The 25057-nt window shown below is 50.6% G+C and overlaps 9 protein-coding genes across 9 annotated transcripts; 5 read left to right on the top strand and 4 right to left on the bottom strand.

Moving 5' to 3' along the window:
• Positions 1-2462: 2462 nt before the first annotated feature.
• On the top strand, positions 2463-3296 carry PFLUO_LOCUS6233 (uncharacterized protein; the record flags this gene model as incomplete). Its single annotated transcript, XM_073783757.1, has 1 exon — positions 2463-3296. The coding sequence occupies one exon, from the start codon at positions 2463-2465 to the stop codon at positions 3294-3296; it is 834 nt and encodes a 277-aa protein (XP_073640280.1).
• A 1045-nt stretch (positions 3297-4341) lies between these two features.
• Positions 4342-5813, bottom strand: PFLUO_LOCUS6232 (clathrin associated protein complex medium subunit; the record flags this gene model as incomplete). Its single annotated transcript, XM_073783756.1, has 3 exons — positions 4342-4348; positions 4411-5407; positions 5477-5813. The coding sequence occupies 3 exons, from the start codon at positions 5811-5813 to the stop codon at positions 4342-4344; spliced, it is 1341 nt and encodes a 446-aa protein (XP_073640279.1).
• Positions 5814-6169: 356 nt separating this feature from the next.
• Positions 6170-7422, bottom strand: PFLUO_LOCUS6231 (uncharacterized protein; the record flags this gene model as incomplete). Its single annotated transcript, XM_073783754.1, has 2 exons — positions 6170-7315; positions 7417-7422. 2 exons carry the CDS (start codon positions 7420-7422, stop codon positions 6170-6172), a joined length of 1152 nt encoding a protein of 383 aa, XP_073640278.1.
• Positions 7423-7804: 382 nt separating this feature from the next.
• On the bottom strand, positions 7805-10525 carry PFLUO_LOCUS6230 (uncharacterized protein; the record flags this gene model as incomplete). The annotated part of the gene is made up of 4 exons (XM_073783753.1): positions 7805-9954; positions 10008-10395; positions 10448-10461; positions 10522-10525. 4 exons carry the CDS (start codon positions 10523-10525, stop codon positions 7805-7807), a joined length of 2556 nt encoding a protein of 851 aa, XP_073640277.1.
• Positions 10526-13664: 3139 nt separating this feature from the next.
• Positions 13665-14231, top strand: PFLUO_LOCUS6229 (mitochondrial; the record flags this gene model as incomplete). Its single annotated transcript, XM_073783752.1, has 3 exons — positions 13665-13954; positions 14015-14103; positions 14170-14231. The coding sequence occupies 3 exons, from the start codon at positions 13665-13667 to the stop codon at positions 14229-14231; spliced, it is 441 nt and encodes a 146-aa protein (XP_073640276.1).
• Positions 14232-14872: 641 nt separating this feature from the next.
• On the top strand, positions 14873-15911 carry PFLUO_LOCUS6228 (uncharacterized protein; the record flags this gene model as incomplete). The annotated part of the gene is made up of 3 exons (XM_073783751.1): positions 14873-14877; positions 15045-15751; positions 15883-15911. 3 exons carry the CDS (start codon positions 14873-14875, stop codon positions 15909-15911), a joined length of 741 nt encoding a protein of 246 aa, XP_073640275.1.
• A 3172-nt stretch (positions 15912-19083) lies between these two features.
• Positions 19084-20547, top strand: PFLUO_LOCUS6227 (uncharacterized protein; the record flags this gene model as incomplete). Its single annotated transcript, XM_073783750.1, has 5 exons — positions 19084-19194; positions 19260-19329; positions 19413-20273; positions 20349-20422; positions 20476-20547. The coding sequence occupies 5 exons, from the start codon at positions 19084-19086 to the stop codon at positions 20545-20547; spliced, it is 1188 nt and encodes a 395-aa protein (XP_073640274.1).
• Positions 20548-20817: 270 nt separating this feature from the next.
• PFLUO_LOCUS6226 (uncharacterized protein) lies at positions 20818-22374 on the bottom strand (the record flags this gene model as incomplete). The annotated part of the gene is made up of 2 exons (XM_073783749.1): positions 20818-21588; positions 21646-22374. The coding sequence occupies 2 exons, from the start codon at positions 22372-22374 to the stop codon at positions 20818-20820; spliced, it is 1500 nt and encodes a 499-aa protein (XP_073640273.1).
• Positions 22375-23015: 641 nt separating this feature from the next.
• On the top strand, positions 23016-23952 carry PFLUO_LOCUS6225 (uncharacterized protein; the record flags this gene model as incomplete). The annotated part of the gene is made up of 2 exons (XM_073783748.1): positions 23016-23113; positions 23178-23952. The coding sequence occupies 2 exons, from the start codon at positions 23016-23018 to the stop codon at positions 23950-23952; spliced, it is 873 nt and encodes a 290-aa protein (XP_073640272.1).
• Positions 23953-25057: the final 1105 nt, after the last annotated feature.

Here is a 25057-nt window from a genome sequence, read left to right as displayed (position 1 = left end):
GTTTGTCTTGGAAGGGGATCCGGTGGCCTCAAGAGGGACGTTGTATGGTCAGGTGTGTGGCCGGGGGTTGAAGTGAGTAAATGCCTCGTAATTGATTCAGTGAGTCCATTGGATTTAATCACGATGTCTGACATTTTCACAGCAAACGGTGTCGCTGTGGAGCGCAGGGCCGAGTATCAAACTCGATACCACTGGCCGTGTCTCAAATGGGACTGCGGTCCAGTGGAATATCCACAATAGCCTCATCACACCGTGGAGCTGAGCACAATAATCATCAAGCTGACCGCCACTTTCAGTGACCAAGGGGTCCTAGCACTAGTGTCAGCTGTGTATCAATAGCAATAATGTGATCTCGCGCCTAGCATGACAGGAATGTAGATTCTCACATAAAGGGAGTTTGGTCGAGGTGCAAGACACTTGCCAAGGGAGTGGGATCTCCAGGAAGTCACTGAAAGTGTGAGACCGAGTATAGTGTTAGGGTTCAGTCGTTGTACGGGCAACGGACCAGCCCAGCCACATCGGTAGTTGACAGTGGAGACGACCTGCCTTAGCGGCCGTTGTGGGAAGGGCGATGTCTTGCCCTAGAAGCAATCGGAGAATTGCGTGTGCATGTCACAATCTTGTGTTTCTTTAAGCGCAGCCTATGAATGGGCTCGGGGGCCACTAGATCAGATCACCCCTTGCATGCGAGTTGTGAAAAACCGGGGGGGCTGGGATCCCGGCCGAGGGTTGGAGCGGCAACTGTCCTTGCAAACATTGTACTCAGACCAGCCACTTACTACTATGTTCGGATCCCTTTCAATAATATCGGAAATGTGAGGTGTGTGGAACAGGAGGTCCTTGATTTGAAGCCCGGCGGAAGGAGGAATATCCCTTTTCTCCACCATTGAGACTTGATGAGATGAGAATCGTCAATAGAAGTGTAGTACCATTCACAATCGTCAATGGCCGACAAATGATTGTCCATAGATAGTAGCTCGTGTATACTGCGTGTATATTGAATGGATATTGAGCGTCGGCAGTCTGTGTAACGGCGCCGGTGCACTCAGCACCCCACAATGGCAAAACAAAACACACTGCATATAGATTAAAAGATCGGCAGGATTAAGACAGGGACGGGCAATGTCCAGTGCTTTGTGTATACACTCCAGTCACAATCCTGCCGAACGCAAGGGCCGCCCGCGGTGGACAAGCCTCACCGTCATAGGAGGGCCCGTACCGAGGGATATTCTCCGATGATGATAGACGATAAGCCGGGCGCAGATCCGGTCAGCATCAAGTCCTTCGGGCGCCCAATGCGATGCGCATCGCCGTCGCGAGTTGAACGATGACCTCAGAGGCTCATAGATGACATCCCGATCAACAGGAACACTGCTGGGATTGGCCCCACACGCGCGACGCGCTCCGAGAACGCGTCGCGTCGACGTGAAAATTCGAATCCGAATCGATCCGCCCCGAGCGCAATTAGGGGACCAACTAAGAACCGATCAGGCGGACGGGCAGGAAAGGGCCGGCATGACTCGTAAAGATGGGTAAGCAGGCAAGAATGGTGGAAAGTCTCTCCTTGCCCTGTCGATAATGGGCCCTGTAATTCTTAAGACGGCCGTGTCCTGGGACAGCCCTGTCAGACCGAGTCTCCCGTGAAAGAACAGAACGTGCCCGATCAGCAGGCACAATCGATAACGCTGATCCCCGGTACACGAGATGGTAACGCGTCGTCCCGAACAGGCAACGTAATGAGGATCGCCCCTAGTGTCGTGCAGTCTCAGGGGGCCGAACCGCCTCGTGGGCATTCGCGCGAGGATCCAGTCCTTGCGTTCGGCAGTACAGGAAGGGCGGTTTCACGGCCACGAGGGCAGGAGGGGTGTCAAGGAAGAAGTAAAAATCGATATCAGTAGAAAGAATGTGATCTTTATAAAGAACCCCCCAGCCAAGGGCGAAACGAGGGAATCCTCAAAGGAAGGAAAGCACAGACAGGACGAAAGGCTGAACAACAAATACCCAGGCATCGTCATTCATTGACATCAGATCTAAATCTGGGCACACAGACTCTTTCATTCTTCGCCCCCAGGTTCATCCGGCTCATCCATTCAGAACATATTTGGAACCTTTGTTGTCCAGCCCGGTGGAGCAATGCGGGTGATGCTCGCTTGACCGTTTGCGGGTGTTGTCTTTTATGCCCCCCCAACGTTCCGCCTCCTCTTCCCCTTAACAACTCCCTCTCTCTTCACCACCCCACCCTTCCCACTGTCGCATCGCCTTCGGAACTGGTGCATTCGAAAGCGCATATTGCCGAGACCATCCTCCACTCATTCAATATTCGCCAACTACATCGGCGCGCCTTGGAACGGCCTCCGGCGCAAATCAGGGATTGCGCACAAATCCCTGGCGCACTTCTTCACCTCTTGCGACTCCCACCACAACAACTCCCTGCCATACTCTCCTAATCGCCGTCCGACATCATGCTTCTTCCATCTGCTCTCCCCTGCGATGTGCGCCGGTCGTCTCGCTTCACCCCCAGCCGCCTCTTCTCGACGCCTCCCCCGGTCGGCCACAACACCTCTGGCAACGGCCTGCTAGGCACCTGTCGCGCACTGCAGTCTCTCCTGAATGGATCGCCGGCGCCCTCGTCGCGCGGCTCAACCAAGGCCCAGCGCCTTCAGAGCCCGCTGCCCATCAACCCCCCGCGCCGGTCGCCGCGACGCTCATCGCGCAAAGTCGCGCGCCCAGCGTCGCCTCGCCCAACTCCTCCACCTGCCTCTCTCGCCCTGACACCTCCTCCACCACCCTCTGCGCCTGCGCGCGGCGCCAATAAACGGCGACGAGCCAGCGCGGATGACGACGACGGCATCGACTTGGATCAGCGGTGCCGCTTCTCAACCCCTAAACGCCGCCGGCACGTCCCCTACGACCTGCCCCTCGGCCTCTCCAGCACAGACTTCTATTCTCTGCACTCTCCACCGATCACCCAGTCTCCTCCTTCGCCTGCGCGTCAACAACGACAGCCACAACCACAACCACTCGAACAACCCAATGCCTTCTGTGATACCGTCCTCCCTTCCATCGAAGAGGCAGACGAACAGCCCTCGTCCTCATGTCCACCACCAGAAACAAGCTGGACGAACGAAGACGACCAGCATCTCATCGATCTGGTCCTTGAAAAGTTCCGCCTCTCCCAGCAGGAATGGAGTGACTGCGCCCGTCAAATGGGTCGCAGCAACTCTGCTACTGTCAACCGGCGGTGGAACTCTCTTGTCGGAGAGGGTCGCGTCGGGTTGCGGAAAGAGAGACGATGAACTAGGTACTCCCTTTGCTCTTCTTTCGGTCTCGGATCTTGTACTATATGATGACTCGTCCCTTTTTGGGTCTGCGAGGGGAAAAAAATGTCTTGCATTGTTATTTTTTCTTCTTTTCGTGTTTCTTCTCTTCTTTTCTTGGACCATTACACCAGCACTCGATCATATGTCTCCTTCCCCCCTTATTGATCCATGCGCATCAGGCTATGCGGATAATGCTTTTTGTTTGTGTCAACTTGTCCCTCGCTGCAACTCTCCCAGCTGACCCGACTGTCCTTTCTGTCTTTCTTTCTTTTTTCCCCCTCCTCGTGTGCTCGATTTCTCATGCATATTCCCTTTTCTGCGGGTCGTTACTTTTCTTTCTTCGTTGCTCCCCCTCTTGCTCTTGCACACTGTTTGTGGCGGCAGCACTGTACTAGTATATCCATCTTTACTCGGCTGAGCTTGTATTTCTACTTATTCAAGAATGATACCACTATAATTATTTATCTTCAACTATATATCCTCGTATACTATATACTGCGCTCGAGACTGGCTACGAAGTTATTGAATTCGGTGCTGTCGCTTTAGGGTTGATGTAGATAGTGGTAAAGGCAGAATGGTTATATATCGAGGTACTCGTCTGCGAGCCTAGAATACCCTGCTCCCATCCACCCATCCATGTAGAAAATAACTTAATACGCACTGGCATTTAAACCTGAAAGGATAGAATTGACACGTTATATACTGGCGAAACGTCTCTAATATATCCTTCGATGTCCATGAAACTACAAGGTCACCCGTGCTCTCAACAAGACAGTAAACCAAAAAAGAACTTGATTTCTGGCGTCAGGAACTATGAACCCTAACAGCACAGTATGTATGGTATGTTGAAGAAAGAAAAAAAAGAAAGAAGAAGGAAAAAAGTATATGTGGCTTGACCCAACGCCAGACACCGGCCTGATTTTGATTCCCCAAACAAGCATAGAAGAGACAATGTTCGATTCGATTCGACTTGACTCGGCTCGATTTGACTCGACTCAAGAGGAAACAATGCCCGATTTTATTAAAACCTGACAAAGAAAATTCATCAGCACCAGATCAAACACAACACAATGTGACCATGACCACTTACCGGATTTCGTAGCTCCCCGCACGAGTCATATAGCGCACCCACTTCACCGAGCTGTAATTGCTCTTCTCAAAGACTTTCAGATACCTAACCAACAGCCCCGACGACGTAAACATGAGGAGACTAAACGACAGGCTCAGCGGCGGGCGACTCCAAGCCTTCTGATGCGTCATGGAGGTCAAGGTCGCTTCAGCCGTGAGGACGTATTCACTCTGGCCCGAGAAGCGAGGGATCTTCCAGACGATATTATTATGCTCGGGCTCGTACTTGGCGCGGCCCTGGGAGGTGCGCTCGGTGGTCTTTGCGGTGTTGAGCGGCGTGGGGATGCGGATGACGACGTTGGTCGCGAAGAGCTTCGCGCTGTAGTTCGCTTTGATCGCGACGCTGTACTCGACCTTTGTCGTGCCGATTTCCCGCACGATAGGGTGCACTTTGAACGGCAGGTTGACGTTCTCCGTGGCTCGGTACCGCATCAGCTCGAACTCGCCGTCCGGCGGCACGAACGAGATGATTCGGTCGGCGTCGAATCGGCCCAGTTTCACGCACTGATGGAACTGGCAGTCTTCCAGTGTCACGGAGCCCGCTGCCGCGCGCGTCGCTTTGGATGTAGCCATCGCGCCGCTTGAATTGCCCGCTCCGTTTTTGCCTCCGCTGACGGGCGCGCCGCCGTCCAGAAGGAGTCGGTCGTTGAGTCCAAATTTGCACTCCGGGGTACCGGTTAGATATGCCCGCATGATGATTTGCCCGTTCACGTCGGCGCGGAGCACGGTCCCCGTTGCGGACATCAGGAGGTTGACGTCTTCGATCACGTCGACGAAGGCTTCGTTCTTGCGGTACTTGATGTCCGAGCGGCGCCAGGAGAGCGCACCAGTGGCTTGCTGCGTGATGCGGCTGGAGTCTGTGGGCGAATTGGCGATGACGGACTTGACGCCTTCGGTGGTGATGTACATTTTCAGGGTGTCGGTCTCGGTGTTCTGCGGGTATCCGAAGTCGAGAATTTCTGTAGGTGAAGGGTTATAGTCAGTATGGCCATCTAAGATTCATCGTTGAAGCTTTGCAAACGACTCACCGTCCAGCAACTCATAAATCAAGACAAAGTTATTCTTCACGGCCTCCTCGTCGAACTTGCCGAAATAGCTCTTCCCCAGCATGATGAACCGGTACATGAACTCAAAGATGAGTGCGGCATTGGCGTTGCTCTTGGTCACGGCGACCAGGTAGATATTCTCGTGCTTGACATGGCTGAAGGTTGTAGACCCCAGGGTCAGGATAGGCGAGCGTACCTGCGGATTGGAGATAACCTGGATACGGAAGATATCGGCCAGGCGCGGGCGACAGTCGCTGCGGAAGGCGCGGAAGATGAGGTTCTCACCCTTTTGGTTGAAGATGAGGATGCCCGAAAGCATGGTGGTGGGTGGTGCATAACACTTCAGGAGCTGCGACGGTTGAAGATGTGAAGATGTGGGGTCCGGGATCGACGGACACCGCCTTCTTGAACATTCAACCCTGGGAGGAATTTACCGGTTAGGTAGTATACCATAGCTTAGGGAATAGTTACTAGACTGATTAATTTTTTTTATCGATGCTTGCTAGAGCAGTTGTATGCACACGACCCAGAGAAAATATTACAAACCATGTTAGAAAGTGAGGTATAACCAAGAGCCGCTGGTGGATATCAGGGAGAAGGCCAGGACAAGAGTGACAATTACAAAAAATAGACAAAAAGAAGGCCGATGGGGGAATCACACACAAAAACACCGAATCAAGCACCGCGCCCTATGCCGGTGCTGGGCCGGGTATTGGGTTGAGAGGGACCCTCGCTGGGCACAATGCCCACCTTGGGATCGGGGATCTGGATATCGAGAGACATGTAGGCGGTTCGCCGCAGACTCCAGATATGCACTCCGTTCTTGGCCCCGACCTCGCGATTCCAGTTCTCTAGCCAGGTCTCGACATGTTGTAGCTGGCTCTTGATCCCAGGGGCATTGATATCATCCCACACCCAGCCCGTCAGCAGGCCCATCGCGCCATCGAACCAATTGCGGAGGCGGAACGGGTCAAAGGCCTTGATGAGGCAGTCGTTCACAGTGGCAATCACTTGACGGAACTCTTGTTCTGACAAGAGCGGATCCAAAATCTCGGGATACAGGTTCGAAAAGGTCGGCGCCAGGTCGCCCTTGATCATCCAGTCGCGTCGAATCCGGATCACACGCGTGGTGAGATACTCCTGAGATCCAATCGGTACATGCGGGTTCATATGAGGAAAACACGGGTGAGCGGGGCCCCAGGCCAGTTCCTCGGCGACCTCAGGGGCGGCGGGTTGGCCGGTGTTCGAGGGGACGGAAGCGATCTGGGATTGGGAGCGGAGTGAAGTTTGTGACTGGACGTGGCGAGGCCGGTCGTCATTGCTCTGGCGGCGAGTGCCATCTTGCGATAGATGGACTTCAGCGGGCGGCTGGAGATTTTCCACCTCCTTGGCCGCGCTACCGGTAAATGCTGCAGCCATGTCCGCGGGTGATATGTATTGGCTACGCCGCCGGCCTGGAGGCAGACCGATACTGGTGCGGCTGCTCTCGCTCTCGCCCTGACTGCGCTCCACGATCAGGCTGGTCGGGGACGGGGTGAGGCGACTGCGTCGTCGTTCGGGGATGCTCAGCAACGGAGATTCGAGGGGTAGGCTGTCGGAGGAGAGCTGGCGAGGTGGGACGCTGATCGGGGTGATTCGGGGGACGTGGTTGACAGGGTTGGCGAGTCGGACGGCGGGCGGGCGAAGGATGGCAGGGAGCGACGACTGGCCTGAGATGGGGACGCACTGTCGCCGCTGCGCTCGCGAAAATGACGAAGTCGCCTCCACGGGGGCGCGAGGGGCTACCAAGGAATAGGGACCACGGGCCAAGCGTTCTTGTGTCTGCCGCGACGATAGCGAAGAGGAGGAGGAAGTGAAGGACGCCGTGTTTGAAGAGGAAAAAGAGCGGGTTGGGAATCGGCGGGGAGGGGGAACGAGCGGACGGACATGGAGAGAACGACACACGCAATCGAAAAGAAGAAAACTGAAAGAAAACGAACACGAAGGAATGAATGGATTGAAGTGGATTGAAGAATCGAAACGAATTGAAGGAAGCGATGATTTGGAATTTCTTGGCAGCCTCAAATTCGAGGCCCAGGCAGGTGAATCTACGATCCGGAACCATCGAGCCCTAATAAGGACCGGAGGGTCCGGAAACTAAGAATCAGACCCATCTATCTCATACGAGTGCCCCGTGTTTGCGCCAATCGCGGGGATAACCCTTGTTTCAGGCCTGCAGGCTGCAAGGAGAGGTAGTATGTCATGAAATAAAATAAAATATGGTTAAAAAGGGTATATCTATCACACACAACAGAAAAGAAACAACTCCAGCTACAACTGTTGATGCGCCGCCGCCTGCATCCGTCGCATGGCTTGTCGATGCAGGTCGGTCATGCTGCCCCGTTGCATTCCATCTGCAATGGTATTTCCCAGATGTGCAGACGAGGCCTCCTGCATCTGTTGCACCGATCCCCAAAGACTGCGTGGCCTGTCCGATCCAATTGGCGGAGAGAACGCTAACGGATCCCGGCGCTGGAAGAGGTCCTCGCGGACCGACTGTCGCCAGGCCGCCATCATGATTGATCTGCCCGAATCAGGAGTCGTAGCTCGTGGAGATCCAATGGGTTCGATGCTCTGGAGACTAACGGCCGAGGGCGAGTGCATGGCCTGCCGCTGGAGCATGTCACGACGTCTGGAAAGCGGCACGTCGTCTTCGTCATTTGCCTGATTCCCGCGCTCTTCATCCTCTTCATTCTCTCGCTCCTCGGGGATCGAGAAAGGGGACGATGCAAGCGGATACGGCTCTGCGAGTGTTGTGCGCGATGACCCGCTCCGCGACATCCGGGGGTCCTGCCGTAGCGATAGCATGGATTGTCGGTTGCGGACCATCCTCTCTCGCACTGCCAGGAGCGAAGGCGAATTGCTCAATCTCTTTGAATTGGTCGCGTCGCTCCCATCACCGGGAGCAGTAATCGTCAGGTATGGAGTCGACCTGCTGCGTGTCGGTGCCGTCCTGTTGTTGTCTGGTCTCATGGCAAGAGACTCGGATGATTGGTTTCTCGAAGCCATTGAAGCACGAGATACGGACTTGGGTAGTTGGGATACTGGGCCACTGGACATGCTGTTCCGGGATGTCGTCCGACGCAGTTCGTGTGCCGGGTCGGGTGAAAGGGCATATGATCGACGATTGCTCAAGTCTGTCGACATGGACCTTGTCACTTCCCGTGGCAGCTGAGCAGTAAACGGTGTCTGTAATAGCCGTTCAACGTCGACGGGCACTGCAGCCTCTTCATTGTCGGACGTGCTGTCTTTCACTTCACTATCCGCCGAAATGTGCTCGAAGTCCGGGACATCCGCCTCTTCCAGGTGCTTTGCCCATTCTGTAGTGCGAAATGAATGGACCACTTTCGATGTTTGCTCTGGAATATCTTGCACGCTTGATCTGTCTAATCGGATTCGTTCGTCCTTGGCGCCGTCTTTTCCCTGCGAGGCAGAACTTACGGTTTTTGCCTCCTCTGCTGAAAATCCATCCGGGCTCTTCGCTTGGACAGTGATATCCTCTTCAACGAACTCACTGTGGAGGACAGGTTCCTTCTCATGGACGGCTGGATTGTCGGGCAATTTCATTGTATGGTCCTGTTGGATATCACCGGCTGGATCGTTCAGAATATCGGATGAGATGGTGGGACAGTCGGAACTAGAATCCCGATCATCCGCAACGCCTGCCACAGACAGATTGGAATCTTCAGCCGCAATAAGCGCTTCTTCTGACTGTGACTGAGAGGATTGTTTGACGCCACTGCTGCTCTGACGAGAAAATCGACGCAAAAGGGACCTCCCGGATAAGCGCCTCGAGTGTCGTGTACCTGCCTCAGATCCCGCAATAGCGCCATTTTCCGAATCATTTTCACCAGCCGGGTTGGCACCAGCATCCGTAATAACTATCGTAAGCGCCTGTGGATGTTGTGCCGCTTCTGCTTCTGGTTTATGGTCATGCCATGCCTGTGAACTCTCTCCTTCAGACAGAGCATCGTCACCAGTCTCCCGGATTTTCTCACTACCAGAGGGCTCCATCGATGGACCGTTGCTGCCCATATCCTGCATCTCGACTGCATCCTTCTCATGATCTGTGGACCCAAAACCATTCGAGTCTCTTCGTGAATCAGCCACGGCGGTTTCGGACAGCGAGGGCACCTTCCCTTCATGGCTGTCTCCGTACATATTTTCCCACTCGGCTCGTTCTCGGGAATTACTTTCTTCCACCTGTCGACCGACTTCTTCTTCCGCCGCTTCTTTATTCTTTTCTTCTTGTTTTCGTACATTATCTTCTTTCGACCGGCGCTCCTTGATCACTCGCCACAGTCGCAGCTGAGATATCACGCCCATGGCAGTGATGATGACGATCCCGGCCAGCTCGACCCGGATGTTGCGGGTAAGTGGGTAAGTGTAGGTGTGTCGAGGAAATAGTTCCTTATTCAAGCCTAGAAGAGACGTCAGAACTGGAAATCTTTGTCAGTTGTTGCCATCAACTTACCCCAGATATACAACCAGAATTCCTTCAGCCCAGCTCTGCTGAAGCAGTCGATCCCAAGCATAATCGCCGTGGCACCAGAAAAGGCGGTGGACGCAATTAGCCCGTATGATCTGGTGTAATGACTGAATGATAGGGCATAGAAGCCCACGATGAGCGCAGCAATCAGTCCAATCTTCGGCCCGGTGCTTGAGAGGAGGCCGCCGGATTTCAATGATAGAAGCCACATGCTGATGCAGAATCCGCCGAGAAAACAACCGAGACCTTCGGTGATTTCTTTGAATATAAGAGCCAATCCACCGAAGATCAAACCAGTGCAGAATATGGCGACCAGGTACCCACCCTGAACGGCGTTACTCACGGGAGGGTTCATCACGTATTCAATCAGTACCTAATAAAATGGTTCAGCAGTTGTCTGATGTATGGATCACTTTCACACTTACAGTCACACCCAACGCTGTTATGAATGTCGCTGAGACGAATATTTGAATCCTATAAATCCAGATTAACAACCAACTCATGCTAACCTGGAATAAGCCACGACGTACCATTTCTTGAGTACGCCGATGAAAGCCAGAGTCCCTCCGAGGAAGAGGAGTATGATGCCTCCAATCCCCACCGCTGGACTGATTTGAGGATGAATTGGAAGACCCCCCGAGTATGTTTGGTTTGAATAGCCTTGCTGCGGTTGAGAGCCACCCGTCATAGGTGTGTTCAATGAAGGGACGGTCGTCGTTGGTGTCGCTATAGAGGAACTGGTATTTGAAACAGCATCGTGGGTGGTTGTCGTTGCTGCGACGTCTGTCGTAGTTGTCATCGACGCATCATTTGCGCCGGTCTTTGTCACTAACGTCGCCGTCGTTGATTGTTGTTTCGTGTGGAGAGTCGCGGTTGTATCGACATTTTGTAGCTCTTGGATTTCTCGTGACTCTTGGATTTCTCGTGACTCTTGGATTGCTGTGGGCGCTGCAAATGCGCCCGCGAATTGGAAGAAAAGAAGAACGATGGTGAGAAATGATTGGCGTCGCATCTTGACCGGGTTGCGCACAGTAAGCGCGTCTTTGATTGTGTATCTCAGACGTAGTCAAACTGGCTGCACTCGATCGATCTATGCCGGACACCGCTCAAACATCCAAATACAACAAACTCCAGTCACGGTGTGTATTTAGACATGAGACGCGTTATCGGGATAAAAATAGGGGAGGAGTAGAATAATCAGACCAATTTCCCAGTCAGAATAATGGCGTCAGGGATCCATTGGGCCAGAAAGTAATAATGAAATGAACGAAAGGGCGGGAAAAAAATGAACGAAGACCAGCCTCGGGCCCAGCCCCAGACTCTCTCCCTACATATAGAGCGAGACGTGAGAGCTGATACCGCTAGTCCCAAATTCCAGAAGGCCGGGGTCCCTGTGATCGTTTCTCATTGTTTAGGACATATTTCCGGTTTTAGGGAAGGGGGAGGGGCGGGTATGGATAATAGACGCTAGACCAGTGAGCTGTCGATTGGACAGGACGATTTTGTGTAAGGATGATAATTACTTGCATAAATTGCTGGAGTCCCTCGCGAAAAGATTGACCGATAACGGGGCTGTTGACCAAGCCGCATAGATCATATTGCATTACTTCGTCTCTACCAGGGCAGCGACAATATCCCTGTTGTGAGATGAAGCCGATGTTTGGTTGACTGTGTTTACCATGCCAATTCTAATCATATACAATACAGAAATCTTGCACGCCGATCCATTCTCTAGGTCACCGACGGGAATGCGGGCAATTAGCCGATTCGGTGATCGGTCAGATCGATCACAACCCAGCGTCTTGGGATCAAGTCCCGAACATAAAATATATGCGAGCGGGTGTTCACCGTCAAATGTAAGCACAGACGAAGACTTCTCGACTGGCCAGGGGTGAGGAGGCGGGTGGCGTCGGGTCGATCTATCACTTTCGAGCGGTTCCTGGATGAACGCTTCAACTGGACCAATCGCATGCTGATTTAGCTTACATGGCCCCATATTATTGGCCTATGAGCGCCGCTGATGACCGGAAAACAATGCCTTCGAGGCATTGTCGGGCCGGACAAAATCGAGGCAAGGAGCATCTGAGACAGCATCCATTTTGGGTGAGTACCTTGTCGATCATTATAGAACGCAAACCCTAAGTCCATGATCAACGCAGCGGGGGGAACGAGCCCGCCGTGGTGGCCAGTTCCTGAGATACTGGTTAAATCTGGGACAATATTAAGACTAAGTAGTAGTACTGCGATAGGGCATGATACTCCTCTCGGTAATGGCCGAGTATACTCACCGAATGTTAGCTTAAATGCTACTCCCATTCAACAGTGGTTTGGTGAGGTAAGTAGAAAATAAAAGGCTTAATTGGATTGGATGATCATTCCTACAGGGTTTACCTTTGTCAAAGCGCTATTCTTCCTTCATGAATACGCTGCTCTCTGCTGCTGCGTGTGAGAGGCAGCTGATTATGGATCCTTTTACGAAGTCCAATCTGTTGGCTTCGCTTATACTAGGTCCGCCGAGAGCGCAGTAAAATGGAGAGAGGCCTTCGCTATTCGTGGCAGAGATGTTGGCGCTTTTTCCAGTAGCAGCTTCACTGTCTTGTTTCAGCCTGCTTGGGTAGCAAGTAGAAGGGGCGTTGATCCATTGCCGTCTGCGGCATGGATATTTGTTCCAGCTAATGTCAATTGGCTTGGTGTGAATCATTCTCCAAGACGCGGGATTGGGCCAAAGTCGAGCATGCTCTCGTTAAAGGCGTTTGATTTTAAGAGTCTCTCGCTCCTAAATCTATTCCAACATCGATGAAAGGGCGATAGGCCCGTGGTTATGACAGGCGTCATGGAACACAGAGGGTTTGCCATTCCACAGTTGTGTCAAGACACTGCAAGGAGAGACGGCGTTGATCGTTGTATCGTGTTTCAAAACGACCTCCATAGAGCCCATATTGAAGAATTGTGCGTCTATGAGAATCAGTTCATTCTAGGTCTGCTCCTGCCTTGCATATCAACTCGAGTGCCGAGATGTTCCACTAGTTCTGGCCCACGGCAAGAACATGCGCGGCTGTGTATACGGTACGATGGTGTTTGAAATAACGGTCTTTGTCGAGGAATTCTCTACACGTGGCGTTTATATCAACAATCTTGAGAATGAAGAGCTAGCTATCTGGAGAAATGCAGGGTAAATGTGATGAATTGTCTAAGAAGGGAAGAAATGAAGCTATTACGACTATCCTAAACGGCTCGCAATGAGGGAGTGTCGTCATGATGTGCTCATACGATCTCAACAAACAACATGCCCAATGAGCAGATTGACCATTTGGAGATTTGACAGCTATCTGCTTGTTGCAACCTGAAGGGGCGGAGGTGAGAACGCGTTGATGTCTTTGATAGAAGGCGGCTGTCTTCATCGTTGACATAAGACCCCAATGAGAGGCATACGCAATAACACTATCCGTTTCTCTGTGCGTCTCTATTCCTGCATTGTTTTTCTGCTCCATACCTATACTTACCCAGACCGACACTGATTACCGAATGCGGAAAGTCGAGTCATGTGACTGTCGCGTCACTCTCACCCGCGCCCCTGATTGAAGGACACCATCACCTTCCTTTCCCACTCTCTCACATTATCTATCCCAATCACCACATCCAATGTCCGCCTTCATTTCATCGCTGCGCCCTTCCCTGCGCCTGGCCGCCACGGCCCAGCCTGCGCGCACCTTCAGCTCCTCGTCCTCGCGTTCCGTCGCCAAGATGATCCTCACTGGCCGCCTGGCTGCTGAGCCCGAGCTACAGGCCACTTCGACCGGTCAGGACGTCATCAAATACGCCCTCGCCACGTCGTACGGACCCAAAGAAAACCGCCACACCAGCTGGTTCCGCGTCTCAAGCTTCATCCCGGAAGGCGCGCAGCGGGACTACATCCTCGGTCTGCAGAAGGGGTATGGGTCTTGCGATGTCACGGATAAATGAAGGTGGATTGCTAACGGTTTATGTTTCAGAACTCTGGTCTACGTCGAGGGCGATGCTAGCATGCGCCAGTATGAAGACGCCGAGGGCAAGAAGCAATCCAGCCTCAGCATTGTGCAGCGTATGTGTCCCTGCTTGATTTCCGAACTATAATGTTAAAGTTCATTGCTGATATGACCTTTACTAGGCTCACTCGAGGTCCTCAAACGCCCAGCTAGCGCTTACGAGAACGAGAGCGAGTCCCACTAAACAGGCGTGGTACGGTTTTAGATCTGTTGCTGGTTGACGAATATTTCTTTCATGACCTGGATAATGGCGCTTGGAAATAGGGCGGCTGTCTGTTGGTTATGTCGGGTCTTCGAATTATGATGAGTGACTGATTCTCCGATCTCCTCTCATGTCGCTTTTGTGATTATAATGTAATTGTATACCCTGAATACACTTCCGTTCCCACTGGGAATGTAAATTCGGCCTATGAGCTGTGGAATCATATCTGTAGCACGATTGCTTTTTCTCGTGTCCATGTCATTATCATCAACTGACTAAAAGCCATCTACGGCCTAAATGGCTGATACCTACCGTGCGGGGGTGTTGAGCTTCCGTGGCTCCGAGTCATGTGAGTAGCTAGCTACCTTCTAGTCGTCCTGGGCCAAATTCTTTTTGCCATTTCTTTCTTGGAATTTGACATTTCTAGGGATCCTTGACGTCTAGTTTCTCTACACCTCCTAGCATCCAATGGAAGAAAGTCCTTCCTCCGGTGCGCTGACTTCGCGTCCGCGAATATCGCGCCAACGTACGAGACTGCTGCTAGCATGTCAACGATGTCGGCAGCGGAAACAAAAGGTGGGCCAATGAATCTATTGTGAAGAAGACATAAACTGAGCCTGAACATGTAGTGCGATAATAAGCTGCCGAGCTGTGGTGAGTGCGCTAGAGCTCGCGTGCCCTGTCTGACAAAGGACCGGCTGGCATCCGCAGCGGATGTGAGTACGCGACAACTGCCTCGCGGGTAGGAACTATCATTGGCGCTATAGTAATATCACACTGAATGTTGGAAAATAGCTATATTGAAAGCCTGGAGGCGAAGGCCAGGGCCCTAGAGCAAGCGATTTCGGAAGCTGCTTCAGCCGCTCCGCAGGTCAGTCTGGATAGCAACCAGCAGACGGAACCCCGGAATGAACAAGAGGAAAACGAAGATCAGCATGACGTGGCAGACGATATTGGATCCGAAATTGATTTTCTATCGTTAAACGCCATGGCGGAGGCCAGTACCTTGTCCAGTCACTCTAAAGCCGAGCCGTTTGCACTTTCGCACATCGTCAAGACGGCCATGGAAGCCGATAATTCGGACCCAACGTCTTCAAAGCCACTTGATTCATCGCTGAAAATTTTCACATCCCGCTTATCCCCGATCTCGTCGAACCTGGTAAAAAAACTGCCACAGGAGACAGCCGTCGAGCATCTCGAGCATTTCTTTCGCTACGTGCATATTTCGTATCCGTTCCTTCACCCTTCGACTGTGCTCCAGTACTATGAACGGGTAGTCCTCACTGAGTCCCCCCAGACCCTCCATCAGAAAATACAATCTGTGCTCGTGCACATGGTCATGGCCGTGGGTATCTCGGCGACGGACGACATGGCGCAATACGGAAGTTTCTTCGCCAACCATTTCTTCCTGGTAGCAAGCCAGTACCTGGACGATATTTTCACAATTGACAATGTCGAGACTACGCAAGTGCTGCTCCTTCTCGCGCTCTTTTCGCTCTTCAGTCCGTGTGGAGGCAGCACTTGGCATTTCGTTGCACTGGCAATGCGACGATGCGTTAGTTTGGGATTCCACCGTCGGTTGACGTCGCACGCACGGAAAAAGCTGTCTAGTACTGACATTGCGCAAATTAAGTGGTTGTTCTGGAGTACATACTCTCTTGATAGGTGAGTTGCGGCGAATCGATTGTCCCGAATGTCCACCTAACGTCACTCAGGTTTGTGAGCACTGCGCTTGGCAGGCCTTTCGCCATTGCCGATGCAGATATCGATATTGAGGTATATTCATGTCTTCTTATTATCTTTCTTGTACTCATTTCGAACAGGTTCCAGCTGCAGTTGACAGAGCATCCTTTAATGGACCTATATGGTTCCTAAAACGCCCACATACGCACGAGTGTGGTCTGCATATGATTCGATATGTTCGCTTAATGAGCGCGCTCTATAAATCATCGTACAGCTCGCGAGATGAAGAGATACTAAATCACCTTAGTCAATGGCGCCTCGAGTCTCCAGACATGGTTGCTGTCAACGACACGACTAGCGTCGACTACTTCGAGTCCTTGTACTGGCAAGCCATTCTCGCTCCAGCTCTTCGTCGACCTTTCGATCTCACAGGGGTGGATGAAACAAAGCTAGTCACAATTGCAGATGCGGCCGTCATGGTGATAGAGTCATTCTATAGGCGGAGCAAACGAGGTTTGTTTATGACTTGGCTGATGGGATGCACTGCCTTCAATTCCGGCGTGATCCTAATCTTCTGCCTGCAAAATCTGGCAAGTTTTCGTGCAAAATGGACCTACGCGAAATTGACAGCACATCTCGCGGCTTGCAGCCATATTTTGACCACACTTGCTAGTCGATGGGGGTTTATGAAGGCATATCGTGATATGTTTGACTCCTTAGCCGAAGCAGTGAAGAAGCAGGTGGAGGCGGAGAGAACTGTAAGTTGGGTTCTCTGGACTTAGGTTGAAACACTACTAATCGATGCTCACGCAAAACCAGCGGACGTCGTTGGGTCCTGGATCGCTGTCAATGTTGGATTCATCAGCCATTTCTAATCGGAAAATTAGGCTTCTAGTAGACCGAATCAGAGGGAATGCCCGAGTCGATGAGATGGTATCATATTATGAGATTACTCTTACAGACAGTGCTGAAAGTTCGGGCGCTTTAACTTGATCATTCAATACATAAAAAGACACCTGTAACTTTTTCTTTCGGCCGATTTCACATTATTCCATTGCTTAAACTGAGAACAGCTGTTGATCCAGCCCGCCAACCTGCCCGAATCGGTTTTTTGGCAACCCCTTCACTCCACCAACCTTTACACAAAGTACATTCCCATCCTGTCCATATTTCGTCCTATTTTCTATATCTTCGGCGTCTAGCTCGATTGACGTCAAGAAAAGCTCATCCATATGACTACCTCCAAAGCACGGACACGACACTCTCCATGCCGGAACGCTAACCTGCATCAGAATCTCGCCATCAGGAGACAACCTGAGGACCCTTCCTCCTTCATACATAGCAGTCCACACACAGCCTTCAGTATCTACACACAGGCCGTCAGGTACTTCGGTCGTCTTTCCGGCGAGTGTGTCTGTGAATGTGATCAAGACCTGGCGGTTGGAGATTGTGCCTTCTTCGACACGAAAATCAAATTTGTAGATGGTGGCATCGACGCTGTCAGTCCAGTACATGATCTTGTTATCTGGAGACCAACCCAGACCATTGGGCACTCCACACGTTCCGTTGATATGCACCGACATGTGACCTGAGGGATCGAAGCGAAATAATGAGCCGTGGTGATGACGATTTTTAGGGCTATCAAGAACGGGACCACTGCTTTATTGTTAGCATCTGCTTGTCATACGATAATGCTACTCGTGAAGATACTTACTCCCGCATTGTTCCTGCCCACAGTCGTCCCCGAGAATCAACTGCTCCATCGTTCATACGGTATCTATAAAATTACCATTAAGAACAGAACAGCTTTGAACTGGCCCGTACCAACCAGATCCAGTAATTTTATTACGTACCTCTGTGCTTCTTCATCATTAGCATATGTCTTGGCGATATACTTCATCTTGCCCGTCACCGTGTCGATAATCGCGAACCCATATTTAGCTCCTACTACAAGGGTTCTTAAGCTTCCGGCGAGTTCAACAGCTACGCCGACAGCATCCTGCGTTTCTATCACCGAATGGTTCGTCCACGATGATGTACCTTGAGCGTTCTTAGTCAGTGCAAGACGATGCAAGAGATGTCGACGGATATCAACAAAGTGGATAGTCGAGTCAGAAGGACGATAGAATATGCTCTCGCCTATTCCAGAACGGGACCCAAAGAACTGTTTATTGTTAGTCTTTTGGCATATTGAATATCAAAGCTTTCAAATATCGTTTTCACAAATAGCATTGGGAGGAATAGTTAGACGTAAGTTTGACTGACGTTGGTGATAGATAGAATTTCAACGCCCTGGTTGGCTTGTTTTTGCATTGTGTTATTTTCATTCAATTTTCTCTCGATATTGGACATTTGTGAGTTGTGACTAGACAGATGTCTCAACCAAGATTCCAATTAGTGTGGAAGAGTCGGTCGCCAGCAATAAAATGGTCTCCTAGTTGTACACCTAGATGGTGCATCTATCCAAGCAACCCGTTCGGAGACATATCCAAATAGGTACTGGCCTAATTCAAACATGAATGCCGGCTCGGTTGTTTCCGTTACGTCTCATCCTCTAGCACTGTACCTCGGAAAGGCCCGACGCGGGGAAGCCAAACTGCCGATACAAAACTTAAGGGCGGGGAATCTATACCCGAGGATGTGGACGTATGATTGACGAGGAAGAAAGAGTCCTACTTTATTTGAATCAACGGCACGTGAACAATTGGAGATTCTCTCTGCGTGAACTATTGTTTGCTTGTTGAACTTGACAGTCATCGACCACCGAAAGCTAAAAAGCCCCTTTGTATTCACAACGGGAATTTAAGCATACACTGGTCCATACCAAACAGGATGGTGCTCTCAGAAGATGAGGTCTCACGCCATAATACGCGTTCGTCCTGCTGGGTTATCATACGCGGCGAGGCCTACGACATGACCGACTTCCTTGACCAACATCCCGCTGGACCAGAAATTATTTTGAAATATGCGGGGAGGGATGCAACCGAAGAATTTGTAAGCCTGCAAGTTCTTGTCAAAAAACGGCTTCTGTCAGCTTGGTCGTATATTTGCTAACGCGAACAACTTGGGTCATCCGTAAAAGGAGCCTGTCCATCGTGATGGATTGATTGAAGAAACTCTTTCCAAGGAAAAACGGCTAGGGCCTGTCCGAATGCTCCCAGAGTCCGCCAATAAGGTGGCTGTTGTACAACGTCAAGTCGAGGACAGCACTCTCACGCCAAAGGTCCCCTTGCTGCACTGTATCAATCTATATGATTTCGAGGTAAGGCTTGGGCTGTCTGCACTTTTCTAGTACGCATGAGGTATCTGACAGAAATGCCAATAAAGGATATCTGTAAGCAGAAGTTAACGCAGCGAGCGTGGACATATTTCTCTTCCGGTGCCGATGATTCTTTATGTACGTGTATTAATGATACCATCCCCATTGTACACTTTACCCGCACGAATTAAGAAAGAGACAGCAACTGACTCTAAGACAAGCCGACGAACTCAATCAACAAGTATTTCGCCACGTACTCTTCCGTCCTAGGGTGATGCGCAATGTCAAGGACCTTGATCTCTCCACAACAATTCTTGGACAACACTCGCCCCTTCCAGTGTTTATTGCACCTGCTGCACTGGCAAAGCTCGCTCATCCTGATGGTGAAAGTGGCCTTACTCGTGGCGCCGGCGAAGCTGGGATAATTCAAATGGTATCCTCGAGTGCATCTATGACTCCCGAGGCTATCGCCTCCAGCAGGGTGACAGATACGCAATGCCAGTTCTACCAGCTCTATGTAGTTTCGGAACGGCACAAGACAGAGGATATCCTCCGTCGTGTCAAGAAAGCTGGCTACAAAGGGCTTGTAATTACCGTTGACTCTGCTGTGCCAGGAAAACGCGAGCGTGATGAGCGATACAAAGCCACCCTGATCTCAGACACAAATGAGAAACCAAAGCCTTTGGGATTCACGTACGGTGGGTGGCTGACGCCAACCCTCTGCTGGGATGATCTCAAATGGATCCGCGAGATCTGGGACGGACCCATCGCCGTCAAGGGGATAATGACTGCAGAGGATGCATTGATAGCGGCACAGCATGGCGTTCAGGCCATATATCTGTCAAACCATGGAGGTAGGCAGCTGGATACGTCGCCACCATCGTTAATGACGCTACTGGAGATCCGCAGGCACTGTCCAGAAATCATGGAGAAGGTGGAAATCTACCTGGACGGGGGTTTCAGAAGAGGAAATGATGTGATCAAAGCATTGGCCTTGGGAGCCAGAGCATGTGGGTTAGGGAGGCCATTCATGTACGCCTTAGGTGCGTATGGGCATGAAGGTGTGATTAGGGCTGTTGACGGTGAGTGAGGGGTTTTTTCTTTTCGAATTGTCATTTGTTTTCTTCTTGACATAACTGACATGTATGCACATCTAGTCCTTCGGAGAGAACTTGAGATTGGGATGAGGCTCGCTGGTGTGACCCGCATAGATGAGCTTACGCCTGACCATGTAAGCCTCTAAATCTAACTCGCCCTTCCCGGAAAATTTGCTGATCAAACTAGGTCAATACTAAATGGCTCGATATGATGGTTGCGGAACCGGTAGTATTCCGATCAGGTCAGCCCAAGTTATGAGCGCAGCCTATATCCAAAAGAAAAAGACTTTTTGTATTCGACCCGGATTTCAAACATGTAGTTGATTTGGAATTTGCATTTTGCTTATAAATGGAAACTGAAGCAATATAACTATCAAATTACTCTGATTAGTTAATGATTGGGATTAATGTTGTTGAACCACAATTGAATCCTGTCTTAGTACACTTATCTCGATATTGCTAGATTGTTATTCCAAATGGGCTATTTCCCTTGAATGTACACTTCGCATATTCCCTTCATCACCGCAAATCATGACGCTGATTGGGGTACAGCAATCATGATTGACTTGACTACCAAATAATCCTCAATTCCGTACTTGCCTCCCTCCTTACCGAATCCAGACCACTTGACGCCACCAAAAGGTGACTCGACCGCAGCCAGAAGACCACCGTTGACAGCAACAAGGCCAACTTCTAATTCTTCCGCCACTCGCCACATACGTGCAATGTCGCTTGTGCACACATAACTCCCCAGGCCAACTTCCGCTTCGTTAGCCAATGCAACCACCTCTTCCTCGGTCTTGAACTTGAAGAGAGAAGCAACAGGAGCAAAGACTTCCTCCGAGTTTGTCAACATCTCCGAATTCATATCTCCCAGTACTGTGGGCTCGAAGAAGAAACCCTTGCCTGAAGCACCGCCAGACGCGTTCCCACCCAGAAGCAATCCGGCACCCTTAGAGAGGGCATCTTTGATGTGCCCAGTTGCCTTCTTGACTGAGGCCTCGTGCATCAGGGGTCCGATGCTGACACCAGATTCGAACCCGGCCCCAACTTTGAGCTTCTGCATCTCCTTAACCAGCAGAGTAGCTACCTGGTCATAGGCGCCCTCTTGGACATAAATGCGGTTTGCACACACGCAAGTCTGCCCGGAGTTGCGCACCTTGGCCACCATGAGCGCTTCAACTGCTTTCGCAATATCAGCATCGTCAAAGATAATGAAAGGCGAGTTGCCTCCAAGTTCGAGGGAAAGCTTCTTCAACGACGAGGCGGACTGGCTCATCAGTATCTTTCCCACTCGAGTCTAAAACAGCTGTTAGTTGCGTATAAGTGCCAAAAATAGATAGATCCACAAGCTTACAGATCCAGTAAAAGAAACCTTCTTCACGCCTGAACTCTCACACAGAAGTTTCCCAATCCGAGGCAGACTGTCATTCCCACAGAGCACCACATTAAAAACCCCCGGAGGAATGCCCGCCCTCTCTGCCAGTACAGACAGCGCCAGGGATGTCAGCGGTGTCTCCGCTGCAGGTTTGACCAAGACAGTGCAGCCGGCGGCAATAGCTGCCCCCACTTTGCGACTGACCATAGCCGCAGGGAAGTTCCAGGGGACCATGGCCGCCACAACCCCAATGGGCTGCTTGATGGTGAGAATCCGCACATTCGGGTTGGCCGATGGGATTGTTTCACCATACGTCCGTTCCGCCTCGCCAGCATACCACTCAAAGAAGGTGGCCGCGAATGTGATCTCGCCACGTGAATCGGCTATGGCTTTGCCATTCTCCCAAGTCATTATGGCGGCGAGATCATCAATGTTGGCTAGCATGAGCTCGCCCCATTTACGGAGAAGACGTGCTCGCTCACGAGCTGTTGTTTTCTTGAAAGTCTTGAACGCGCTGCCGGCGTGCTCAATAGCTCTCGTGGCGTCTTCAACGCTGAGATCTGGCAGGGTAGCAATTATTTCGCCATCGGAAGGATCAATGACCGTGAAGGTCTGTCCAGTAGAGGCTTTGGTCCATTCTCCATTGATGTAAGCAGCGTCCCGTAGGAGGGAGCTGTCGTTGAGAGTGAACTTGGTGATTGAACCCATGCTTTGAATTGGTGAACTTTTCCGGAGATAAAGATAGCGATCTTGAGAAAGTCTGAAATAATGACCATTTAATATCTCATGAATAATTTTACTGTTTTTTCTATAGCCTTTGGCGGTCGCATAGATGGCCGATGTCTTGGTAGGAGGGGGAGAAACATCGGATTTCCCCAGACAGCGGGGTCTTAAGGCCTCGGCTGTCTCCGAAGGCAGCGCCACAGGTCAGATACCGGTGGACGTTTCAATGATAGTTTTTTCCGTCAGATCTGAAAGATTATAAAATAATCTTAAATCTGTGTTTTTCATTTTATCTTCTTCATACTTGCAAAGGAGATAAAGTTAATAGCATTTACCGAGATCGAAATATTTTATGGGGTCCTTAGCAGAGCTTGCGACTATGAAAGCTGTGGTTTTTAAAGAACCCGGCGTTATTGCCATCGAAAACAGACCCATGCCTAAAATCGAGAAGCCAACAGATGTAGTCCTCAAGGTACGCATGGCTGCTTTGTGTGGCAGGTATGTCCCGCCCACAGTTTCCGAGTGGCCATCCATATTGGATAAAGTTGCTGACGGGGAATTATCACACCTGCGTTAGTGAGATGCATGTATACCGCGGCCACCAACAACGCGGAGACAACTTTATTATGGGGCACGAATTCACTGGCGAAGTCGTCGAGGTCGGCAAAGAAGTGAAGAATTTCAAAAAAGGTGACCACGTTGTCTCCATCTTCACCACTGCTTGGTAGGCATCCATACCGCTATTATTTGCAGACAAATGGAAGAATACAAAGTTGACAGATATATAGCCTGAAATGCTACTACTGCAAACGCGGCCTTACTTCGCGGTGTGAAGACAGCTTTTTGTTTGGCTCGACCCAACTCGACGGCGGCCAGGCAGAATATGTGCGCATCCCCGTGGCGGACAACACTCTGTTTCCTCAACCTACTGATCTACCCGAATCCTCCGTTGTACTTTTGGCAGACATCTTCCCGACAGGTTTGCTTGCTGCAAAGAATGCGTATGGCCGGATGCGATCCGATGAATTGAAGGATAGCGTCAGCGTTGTTATTGGCTGTGGACCCGTCGGTCTCTGTGCCATAATAGCAGCCACGAAATGGGTGAACAAAATTTACGCAATCGATTCGGTGCCTGAGAGGCTAGAAGAAGCTCGGGCGCTTGGTGCTATCCCACTACATCTAAATGAGGACCCCAAGAAGACTATTCTTGCGGCCACGGAGGGTCGTGGTGCTGAGTTCGTACTCGAGATTGTCGGCCAGACGCCTGCTTTGGGGCTCGCGTATGATCTTATTCGCCCGTTTGGGGTAATATCGTCCGTGGGGGCACACAACGGTGAGATTCCTTTCACGGCCAAGGATGGTTATGCGAAGAATGTGACGATGCATTTCGGTCGCTGTCCTGCCAGGGGCCTATATGGGGAGTCGTTGGACTTGATGCGAGAGAAAAAGGACATGTTCAAGGGCTTTGCTCACCACATAATGCCATTGGACAAAGCTGCGGAGGGGTATGAGTTGTTTAATCAGAGGAAGGTGCAAAAAGTTATTTTCAAACCTCATGATTAGAGACTGATCATTCAGGGGTTTGCAAGATATTTATATTGATTGTTTGGCTTAAATTATATATTTCTGCTCTTCCTACTGCTTTTTTTTTTTAGGTCACTATACAGTGAAATCATGTGAAATCATGTGAAATCAGCTACCCTTGTCACAGTTTCATAGTCTGTGTAAATAGAGGAGGAAAGGACTGGAAACACGTAATGCTCTGCAGCCCATAGAAGTATCAATAGATGTACCCCTGTTGCTATATCTAGTGATCAGATTCAATATACGTCTATATTTAGACCTTCTCTTTCTCTCTGATATAGGCGAAATTAAATGGTCATCGTCCGTCGCATATCTCTCTTATATCTTCTCATCTTTGCTAGAGGATATTCTAACATCCCATGATTGACATAGCTAGGAAGTTATACATTGTCCCTGCCCTTAGCCACTCATAGAGTCCATTCTGATCCCATGATTTCCTTCCACATTGTAGATTATCCATAGATGTGACCAGCATTGGTTTCAAGCCACCACTCACAACCCATTTTCATCATTGGCCAAAACCTCTGTATGTGCACTCTCAGACTTATCACCATGACCAAGCTCGACATCCCCACCAGCCTTGACGTTGCTAACATGAGTCATTTCCAAATGTTCGGCCTTTTGCTTCTCAAATTCCTTCTCTGCATTCCAAACCCATATTGAGTCAGAGGCGAAGAGCAGGTCAATTTCCTCTGCGGTGTTTTAGTAAACTGTCGAACAGACTTTTATGTAATGCATGTAATTACGTACCTAGTGTTCGTTGCGAAGTCTCGGGGAACAAAGCCCACACCACCGGGATGGACAAGATATTGACAACACCAAAGACGTAGAGGGTTGACGAACCCATTGCTTTTCATGAATATTAGTCCATAAGATTCAGATTGTGAAAATATTTCGGGATTGCACACCATCAAACATCTTTGGAATGAGGAGGGTAGTCATGCCAAAGCCTATACTCCAGCCAACAACCCCCCAGCCTTGACCTTTGGCCCGCACTTGAAGGGGGGAAAATCTCCGTGGGATCTAACATAGAATGTCAGTCATGTGAATTATGATGGGATAAGTGGAAACAAACAGAGCCATG

Source organism: Penicillium psychrofluorescens (genome assembly GCF_964197705.1).
Source record: "Penicillium psychrofluorescens genome assembly, chromosome: 4".
NCBI classification, from domain to species: domain Eukaryota; kingdom Fungi; phylum Ascomycota; class Eurotiomycetes; order Eurotiales; family Aspergillaceae; genus Penicillium; species Penicillium psychrofluorescens.
This window is presented reverse-complemented; position numbering and strand designations above follow the sequence as displayed.